We start from the raw sequence: 10,442 nt of genomic DNA, 5'->3' as shown, positions 1-10,442 counted from the left end.
CACGAGTGTTCTGTTTTACATCACGGCCTACTAGAGATAGGCCGTGTTCACATATAGAAGTGTGGAGGAAGATGGGTCACTTTCTGATACTATTTTCACGTTTCATCTAGTAGACAACAAAAAACATTCAAAAAATTATAAAACCGTATCCTCAGACCGTTGTTGTTTGTGTAAAACACGATCAGATTTGGATAAGGGTGTCCCGTCTTCCCCATCCTACTATACCTCGTGCCCATCCGAGATTCATTACTATTGTTACTTTGTAGGTAATTAGTATTTTGAGTTTTTCTATATTGGACAATGGAGCCTGTTAACTCTGTGCCAAGAGACTGGCGTGTTAACCATTATGCCATAGCGTCGCTCAGACGTAAATGTAAAACAGTTTCATTGGAGGGCAACGAAGCGCGAGCGAAACAGGGCTCATAACTAAATGTTTTTCAAACCCATTTTGTATTTTACTTCTTGTTCTCTTATACCCCTGATCTCGTTTTAATTTAGCTGCAAATGTATCGGTACCGGAATGAAATGCAACGTCACATTATACCCGAATCTTTACGAGCCTGGCCCTACAGCTTGCTTCGAAGCTTTAAGCTTTCGTTTTTACAGAGTCAATATACGTTGTCTCATTAAATTTACGATAACATGTAAGTGATTGGATTCACACCGTATAGAACAGATTTCTTAACAATGCTTTATTTCAGCGGTTCCCGACTTACGCAGTCTCGATCTGTCTGGTAATCGAATGAGCCATCTCCCAAATACAGTTTTACAAAATCTACCGCCACTTCAACATTTAAACCTGAGCCGAAACAGATTGAATTTCTTTCAGTGGGGGTTGTTGCCCAAGAGCATACAACTTAAATCACTTGATCTAAGCAACAACCATTTAACTTCTCTGGTATTACTTCAGGCACAACACTCTTTCCCAAATCTAGAGCGTCTATATCTGTCTAACAACCGGTTGATCACAATAATGCGAATGTCGTTAACTCTTCCCAAACTAAAGTAGGTAACAAACAGATTACATTTGTTAATCCTAAGGCATCTGATCTAAACATACAATGCGTTCCAGAGAACTCAATCTAAGAAACACGAGCCTTCATGCAATTAATCCAGGCGTCTTTGATAGCTTTTCTAACTTGCAAAAACTGGATCTTGGTCAAAATCACTTAAAAACTATCCCAGCATCTTTGTTTTCTTTATTGAAGTACGTAGTCTGGTGCGTAATATATAGTATATTGGGGTAATATGGGACACCTTTTAATCTATTTTTTTCTTTTTTTTCTCTCTATTGTCTCATTTGCAAGTAAACAAATAACACCCAAGGAATTTTAAAACTGTATCCTCATGACTTATACAGACCTTTTTTAAATGTTTAAAACATTATTTGGATAATTTTTGCTAACGGTGTCCCATACTACCCCACAGAACTTTATCACTCAGAAGTTTGTTTCCATTTAGACAAGCCCAGTAATGTTTAAAATAGTTACATGCAAATGAGCATATACGTTTTAATCGTACATTTTTCTTTTTCATTTATACAGAAACCTACGGGATCTACGTCTAAATCACAACTTATTACAGAGACCTGACCTGTCTTGGTTCACACACATGATCCAGAACAACTTTTCCACAACCGTAGACCTTCAATACAACCCATGGATATGCGACACCAGCATTTACAGTTTTTGGGTGAGTTTAAACTGTATAGATATTTGACCAACTTTCAAAGTTGGTAAACCAAAATATTTCATTCAGAATTTTGTGAAAGAACTTTCCACCGACGACAAAAACCGAACACTTGCTAACGATTTGAACTTGGTTTGCGAAAACCCGATCAACGAGAAAGGAAAAACCTTAACTTGTCTTTTATTTGCTGACTTAGAAGCGACAACCGTTGCTACAAACAGAGAAAGCTACGAAACAACACCAAATCTGACGGAAGTGACTCCGTTTCGCGTGTCTAAACCAGTTTCTTCTTCTAATTCGCTTCCACAAGAAACCACTCACCAGTTAACATCACCTCAAAGTTCCTCTGCTACCATTCAACCTGTCGAGGTTTCAACATTCGCCCCAAACTCCGTAGCATCAACGCAGCAACCCCAAATTTTCACGTCAAGTTTAAACAAGTCACCGATTCTAGAGGTTGATAGAATTCCCACACCCATCGCATTTGAAAAATGGACAGATCCTGTTTCCAGCCACCAATCAAATAACAGCATCTTAATTCATATACTCGCTATTGCTGGTATCATGTGCAGCATAATTGTTTTAGCATGGGCCTTTCGTTTTTACAGTAAGAAGAGAAAGAAAGCACCGATACCAAACACACCAAATGACAGTGCATCCAGTTATTTTACCGAATCCACCTTTTCTGGCGTTTCATTGGACAACAGTTCATATTAGAGGTGTCCACGAGCCGGAGTCGGACTCCTACAGGAGCCGGACTCCGGCTACATTTGGCCTAGCCGGAGCGGAGCCGGAGTCGTAAAAAATTAAAATAAACAGGAGCCGGAGCGGAGCCGGAGTCGGGTTTAAATATGCCTTCTTAACGGAATTTCATACATACACAGTAAATTTTGCTAAATTTCCTTAATCTCATGGGATTTAAACTGGCTGAGACTTTATTGTTCAATTCCTTCAGGGAATTGTGACGAAACTTATCTCATTGTTACGCTGGGCATGGGAGTAGAATGACCATTAAGGCCTCATTAAGCGCTGTCTGTCATTTAAAGATTTTACTGTATTTTAAAAAAGCAGAACAGGATAGTAAAGTAGGAGTTTCGAGCAGAAGTTATTATTCGCAAAATGGATAACCAGCGAGTTGAGATTTTAAAGTTATACGAAGCCAATAAATTAGTAGAAAGAAAATGCGACAGCCGGAGAAGTGAAGTTTGGGCATTTAGTTTTTGTGGGAATACTGTTTCCAAAAAGAGGTCCCAATTATCTGCTTCTTCACTAGATTCACTTATTGTTTAAACAGTGCAGAAAACAATTAATTTTTAAGTTTTATAATTGTTATTTTTAAAATGCCACACTTTTATTATAAATGTTCTTTTAATACTGTTGTTACTTGTGTTTTATAAAGTTTACTGTTGTTACTTGTGTTCAAATAAATCTGAATTTATGTACATAATGTACCAGACTTGTGTTTTCATAACATAGTTTTGCATTAAATAAACAAACAATTTTTTTTCGGAGCAGGAGCGGAGTCGGATTTGATTTTTAAAAAAAATTTCGGAGCAGGAGCGGAGTCGGAGTCAAAAGTTTCGGAGTCGGATTGGAGCAGGAGTCCAAAATTTCTGACTCCGGACACCTCTAGTTCATATGGCTATACGGGTGCAGTTTATGAATCAGCGGCCCAAAGCCTATGTGTCGAGCGCTCAAGCGAATACGCAAATCAGCAGCATGAACAGATATACTGTGGCGATCTTTCCCCTGAATCTGAACACAGTTATGAACTGATTGTCGAGTTTACTCCTGGCTATGCTACCTGCCAAGACGCTGGTTAAGACTATTTTTGTGTGACTTTATATATAACTAATAAAATAGCACTATAATTGGTTTGTAAAAATATTTTTGAACTCCCCAAAACAAAACACCGTGTTGTGTTTATTGTCGAAAACACCGGTCGATTGGTCAAAAACATCTTCGGTAAATTCAGTTTTTTGTTCTGAAGTTTACATCTTTGTGAATAGTGGTCACATGACTGTAGTCTTATGATTTATATCAAAGAAAACTATATATAAATACCAAAGCACCTTAGACTGTTTCATAGGATTTAAGAATATTGTCTTCTTATCGTAAATATATACTTATACGATGGTAAATACCCCTGACGTCGAGTCGCAAGAGAGAAACAAAGGCGATGGAATAACATGGTGGTGTAAATTGTTCGCACGAGGAGTTGGGGTTGTAGCAGCAATCAGTAAGTTCTGTATATTTATACATTGAGTGATACCTTGCCCTAACCCCTAACCAGTAACCACTAAACACTAACCCCTATAACCACTAACCCCGAACCCCCTAACCATCAACAGCTAACCCTTTAGTGGTTAGCAAATAAGGTGAGGGGGGGGGGGGTTCTCACTAGCACCAGTGTATTTCCTAAGCAGCCAACAATATTTACCAACAAAGTATTAAAGTAAGATACGTGGTAACTCGTAAGCTGGCGTGAGGTGTATATGAATATATGAACACCCGTGTTATAACAACTGTCCTTTTCTTGCCACGCGAGGATAAAGTAAGTTACATTAATGACTCATTCATTCAATAACACTTTACAAAAACTAAATGTTATCATGTAAAACAGTCGTTCATGTTTCGTCCCTTTATATAACTGGAACGTTCAGTTTTAAAACAAACTTTATTGTACTATGTGTAACAAACAAAATACATACTTTATCTTAACATTTTTTTGTTTTAGACTGTATTAAATAATGCCCAATGCAAAATAGGCCTATATGTTTTTTGCCACCCTATGTATGCCACAACGATCGCGTGTTGAACTACATACGAGTTTAAATAGGTTTCTTTCTTTTAATATAGATTCGTATAAACTAGGTTCACATAACCATATTTTTTTTCAGTCTGTGCGATATGTGCCATAACCACTTTTCTTTCTGGTACCTTTGGTTTGGATGGATTGTGTATAACAGCAGCTGTTTTAATGATGTAAGAAACTGAATATATTAATGTATTTGTTAGCATCCACTATTTGTATCAGAATGTATGTGTATAGTCCATTTGTAGTTATCTACAGCCTATTGAAAAATAATGTATGCAACTTTTGTTCTACCAAGAACCTGGAATTGTGGCCGAACTATATATGCAATTTAAAATGAATGTGTATAGTATTGTAATGTAATAGAACTTCTTACTTATGCAAATATGCAATACATATAGATGTAGAGAAAAGGACTCAATGCTGTTCTTAATCTCATTCACAGCACCATTTCCAAATTCAATCAATACTCAAGCCCAAGGTTGCTGCTATTAAGGGATAAAATAATCAATAACTCGTGCTGAAATTTATTTTGCATTCACCTTTGTAATTTGTTAATCCATTTCAAAAGTTATGTTTAAAATGTTGCCACACCAAAACTTTAATGTTCTTTTGGCAGATTGAACAGTTTCATTTTGTTGATGTTTGAAGCTCCAATCTGCTGTGCATTTTGTGAAATTACTCAGCCAATTTCAAACTGGGTCGAAAAGAGACAATACTGGCAAAAAGGACTGCTCTACATTGGGTAATAATAATATTATATATTATTACATTTGTTACATTTATCTAGGGGTTTCGTTTGTTTATTTTTTGTTTTCAGTACCTGACTAGACAATCTATTGCCATTTCAGATTTTCAATACTGCCTGTTGCACTGTGTCGGTCAATTGCCACTATATTAGGCTGTGTTTGCCCATTTGCAGCTGGAGTTATATATGGCTTGATGTCATTGGGAAAGAAGTAAGTCAAGTAGAAGTAGAATAATTACATTCAATGCATATTCTCATGCTCCTGTTGTTGTTACCAGGCATAATACATAGGTGTAAATTTTATTGTTTTTACTACTAAATGTTGAGATTTCATCGGGAACTGTTAACTTTATATTAAAACATGTTTGTGATTTATTTTATATCTTGTTGGTTTGTATGTTGAGACATTTTTGTGAGTTTTTCTTCTAGGGCTAAAAATTCATTGACTAGTTGCTGGAATTATAATGTGTTTCGTATTACTTTACATTGACAAAAAGCCTATTTTTTGTTTATTTTTACAGAGCTGACCGCAATGAAATGCTGGCAAATGCTGGCGGAGGTTTTGAAAAATTTGAAAATGAACCTGGGTCATAATGTCTCTGGTTAATCTTATTCAATTTGAAGCAACGAAATTTCTATATTTCTTATTTATAATCGATCAATCCCTGAATTGCAATTGACAGCAAATACGTGTCAGTTGTTGTGCATAACTCTTAGGCCGTAGTAGGTACATTATTAGTCTGTTTGGTATGGTTCTATTATTTCTTCTTTATGTAATCAGCAACATTGGTACAGCATTTAGAATTACGGTGCTATTCCTCCTACATGGTAAGGCAGTTTAAACAGACGGTTCCAGGTTTGTTCTTCTTGTGATAAAAATGAGGCATTTCTTTCAATACTGCGATTTAATATAAAAGTATTTCTTTATCAATGCGTGCCATAGAATTCCATTTATATGTTCGTACCGTTCTGTAAATATGCTTCCGTAATTATCATGTAGCTACCAGCACTTACTCGACTGTAAAAAGTGCAATAAATGTCGTGATACAAGAACTGGAACATTAGAAAAGAAGCAGCTACAAGTGTTGTGTTGTCTTTCGTTTAAAGAATCACTCGCAACAACTCGCAAAGTTGTGTAAGTGGTAACTCGCAAGCGGGCACAAGGTGCATGAAACGAGTGCTTGTGCTGTAACGACTATTGCCACCACGTGAGGATACACAAGTTACATTCATTCCTTTACAGTGCGATTAAATTCGTTTCCCAAGAAATAGCCTGTAGCCTGATTTCCATGCAGTGTTCTAACCAAAGCTCAGGTTTTGTTTGTTTTATACAGCATTCTCCGACCCTGGCTGTTTAGGTTACAGCCTAACGATCTCTTGTAGTTTTTGTTTACGTTCGAACTTACATGATAGCAAAGGCACTGTCAATGTAAATTTACACAAAAGATTAAATAAGATATTTGCGTATAAAAAGGAATGTCTTCAACGCAAATATTGTGAAGTTTAAAATAAAACATTTATTAAAACAATTTATTAAGACGTTTAAAAAGTTTAGTTGAGATTTGGCCAAATATGTTAGTACGGAAGGAAGACTTTATGTCACTTCCATACAATCCATAAACAGCATTGCTTTTGATGCTCGCAGCATCCTTCTGTTTGTAATCTGTCAATTTGGCATGACGTGTCGGTTTCACCAAACAACTTCGGATTTTCTTACAAGATTACGTCATTTTGACTTTACCTCGGTAGGTTATTATTGTCTCTATTTAAATCGTGCGGATTCACCGTTTTCTGCCTGAAACTCTATTTTTGCTTATTCGTGTTGCTCACATTTTTTCCGATCCTTATGAGTTGATAAATAGGGGCGTGACAGCCACATTTTTGGCAGATACACCTTTATAGTTACAGCTTTGAAATCAGACACATGACAGTCTATAAATAGATAATTAACAAATTCAAAATAGTGTATTAAAATATGCTAAAACACCAAGTACGAGCTTCCTTTAATTGAACGCAACGCACTTAAACTTGTTTTGTTTGTAAAGCTCGGTCAAACGAGCAGAGATGCTATACTGTAGTGGTGCTAATGCAAACTGTCAAAGTTAACAAGTTACTAGTCAACCGGTTATACTTAATAAAGCAGTTAGGTAATAAGCTACCAATTAATAAAACTCAAAATATCACGAATGTACAGCTGTTAGATAAGGTGTTATACGCGCCGTAGTGTTGCATATTACGTTTTAAATACTTTACTTGTATAGGATATATACTTCTAGCTGTTGATAGTCGTTCGTAAAATAATTAGTATATGCTAGACAAATTTCAGTTTCTTTTACTTTGGCCTGTAAACTGATGTTACCGAGTTTACTGCTTTTGATGTCGCCATTTAACTTGGAAGGTGGCGGACGAAACAGCAAGTTCGTGGTTTAGGTTGCGTAGTTTAAAAACATGTTGCAGTGTAATAGGCAACTACTGAGCTACCGTGATAGAGGATTATCATGCATCAGCCTAAATACGCTTTGTGGGTGCGTTACGAAACGCCTTTTTTGTATTAAACATGCTATTATAGTTTAGCCAATAATATTCCCAATGTTAAGGTAAATGAAAGTGGGAGAAGTATCGTTTTAATATGCAGGTTGTGCATGTGTTGCTGGAACAATTACATCTGTGTATACAACGCAGCATCTGTCTTTGAAACTCAATAAAACTTGATTCTGTTTTGATTCGGTGGTACTTGAACTTTCAAATCAAACAACACGAGGCGTAAACGAGGTCGAAACATAACATCGCCAAGCGTTTGCTTTTTTAATCTTTCCATAGTGGCCACAACCGACGTTTGTTGTTTTATTGAATCGGTTACAGTAACTTGTTGTGCATAATGTAGTTTTAGCACATATGTGTTTTTAGCTGACGATCGACCCTCTTGAAAGCAGCCGCATATTGTGATAATAAGAATAACAGACACGTGTCTGCAAATTATATATCAGCAGCATCGCATTTTATAAGCAGGTATATATTCTTAAATATTAGAAAATTGTTATTTAATACGGTTTCCTATAGGTAACAGAATACGACTAGCTATTGGGACATTAGAAACTAAGATCAGGTTTGGCTTAAAATTGATTTAAAACTGCTCAGTGTAAAATATTGGACATAACATAAACTTATATAGTAGGGTGGGAGAAGACGGGACACCTTTAGTACATTATGTCCAAATATCCTGATCGCGTTTTAAACAATCAACAGCGGTCTATAGGAGTCGTAAAAATACGGTTTTATAATTCTTTGAATGGTATTTGTTTACAACCAAATGGGCCCCATCTTCCCCACCCTACTATGTATGTGTTTAATGTAAATTTCTTACTTGTACTTTGTTCATTCAAATCAGATCACGAAAGTTGGTTCATCTAAATCAAATGAGCTACGTAACAGTTGGAATGAATTTGCATTTTTGTTAGTGCATTTGTATACGTTATATATGGCTTGCAGTGCAGAGGTTTCAGTTTTGTAGCAAAAATACAATATCTCTTTATGCTATGAGGTTATAAATGCTATACTGTTGTGATTGTTTCAGGTTTTAGCGACCCATAAGCGTTAAAATATATACGGGTCCGTTCCTTGTAGATAAATCACGCAGATCTTGCTTCCTTTATGACTAACGATGTCGTTTCCGTGAAACCTTCACGTGGGTTGATGTGATTCATACATAGTCGTATGTATTGTTCAAACACGGTGGTATAACATCGGCGAAACTGCATAGAAATGCATCAATTTAAAAGCATAGCAGATTATTATCAAACTGTGTTTATCAATTATTATAAATTAGTAAATAGGGGAATGATGTGGTCATATGAGTTTTACCACGGCAATTTATTTATAGCTTTAGAATTGAAACTTCCTTTAACTTACCAGTATAGCAAACTAAGAGGGCGAGCAACAGTAATAGGTCAGGGGCAAACGTGTAGGCCTGTATCATCACTCACGTCTGTTAAAATTTTTCGAACTGTGGCAGAAACGTTTTGCTAGTTTCGGTTGTTGTGTGGTCTCATTGCCGTTGAATACTGCGGGAAGTTGGGCGGAAAATAATCGGAAAGGGTGATGTCATTTTTGATGTGGTCGGTTACGACCCCTTATTGGCCCACAACACACACATGTGTCCGAGAAAACAAAGGGTTTTCGGAAGGTTAAAACGCGTCATTAGTAACATCAGCACCAGTACCAATGTTTATATTAAGCATGGCGTAGCGAAACCTCGCAGAAGTAAACGAGCAAAGCGAGCATATGCAACTCAGGTTCACGCTTTACTGTTTTGCTTCAACCCCTTGTTTCGTTGGCCTGACGCTTAATTGTAAGCGGGAAAAAGTGGTCGATTGTTTCATCTTTGTCCATTGATTTCGGTGAAATAAACGAACTCTTGCGTTTATTATCCCGGAAATTGTGACAGTGTTACTGCGCTGATTCAAACCTGTACATTTAACGTTGATGTCTGAGTAAACTATAACCATGCCACGCTGGGTTTATAATAATATATCGTTCTTTTAGAAAAGCGACAGATTCTTGGGACATCAGGCAGATAATTTAGAATGTGTGTAGTCGTATGTTCATTTGCGATAACTACGACGCTAAAAAAGATGAACGTATTTTAAATAAGCCGTGACTATATATAGAAGTGGGTGTGACACTCGATCAGGTGTGCCACTCAAGGTGTGTCACTTAACTCCCGCTATATTCTTGGTCATGCTGCCATAGCATCATAATAAGTTTTTGTGAAGTCGATTTTTAAGTTGCATAAAAATGTAACACATTTTCTTGATTATTATAACGCCAGCAAAACAGCGCAAGCTTATAGCATATGGAACAACTCAGCAGCACCAGCAGTAGCACCGGCGCCGGCGCCGGCGTCTCTCAACTGGAAGTAATCGTTAACTGATGTCTCCGCTGCAGCACGTGAATTAATCCTTTTAGGCATAAGAAGGTTGCAGCTTAGACGTATTTGAAAAATTATGTCTGTCCCAAAAATACTAAATCGCGAAAAACGGTAACTATGGCACCCTACGAAATGCATGTTTGGTGCACGCACGTTATTTCAGTGCAAAGAATTCTTCGTACCGTATGCTCTATGAGCCGGATGACGATTATTTGTGGTTATGTTTGAAACTCCCCCACATTTGTGTGGAGTATGCTTGCTAT

At 36.9% G+C, this 10,442-nt stretch overlaps 1 protein-coding gene across 1 annotated transcript; it reads left to right on the top strand.

The window, feature by feature from the left end:
* Positions 1 to 3,671: 3,671 nt before the first annotated feature.
* LOC149731809 (calcium channel flower homolog) lies at positions 3,672 to 6,305 on the top strand. Its single transcript, XM_089885191.1, has 5 exons — positions 3,672 to 3,928; positions 4,590 to 4,674; positions 5,124 to 5,249; positions 5,356 to 5,463; positions 5,774 to 6,305. The coding sequence occupies exons 1-5, from the start codon at positions 3,823 to 3,825 to the stop codon at positions 5,844 to 5,846; spliced, it is 498 nt and encodes a 165-aa protein (XP_089741317.1). The 5' UTR covers positions 3,672 to 3,822; the 3' UTR covers positions 5,847 to 6,305.
* Positions 6,306 to 10,442: the final 4,137 nt, after the last annotated feature.

This window comes from Ciona robusta, chromosome 9 (assembly GCF_009617815.1).
Source record: "Ciona robusta chromosome 9, ASM961781v2".
Lineage (NCBI taxonomy): Eukaryota > Metazoa > Chordata > Ascidiacea > Phlebobranchia > Cionidae > Ciona > Ciona robusta.
The sequence above is the reverse complement of the archived record's forward strand: the minus strand, read 5'-3'. Positions and strand labels throughout refer to the sequence as shown.

Bases quoted from the DNA above. Each gene is read 5' to 3' on its own strand.
- LOC149731809 (XM_089885191.1), top strand. From the start codon at position 3,823: ATGGTAAATACCCCTGACGTCGAGTCGCAAGAGAGAAACAAAGGCGAT. The intron at 4,675-5,123 runs GTAAGAAACTGA...TTCTTTTGGCAG, and splicing joins ACAGCAGCTGTTTTAATGAT to ATTGAACAGTTTCATTTTGT. The intron at 5,250-5,355 runs GTAATAATAATA...TTGCCATTTCAG, and splicing joins AAAGGACTGCTCTACATTGG to ATTTTCAATACTGCCTGTTG.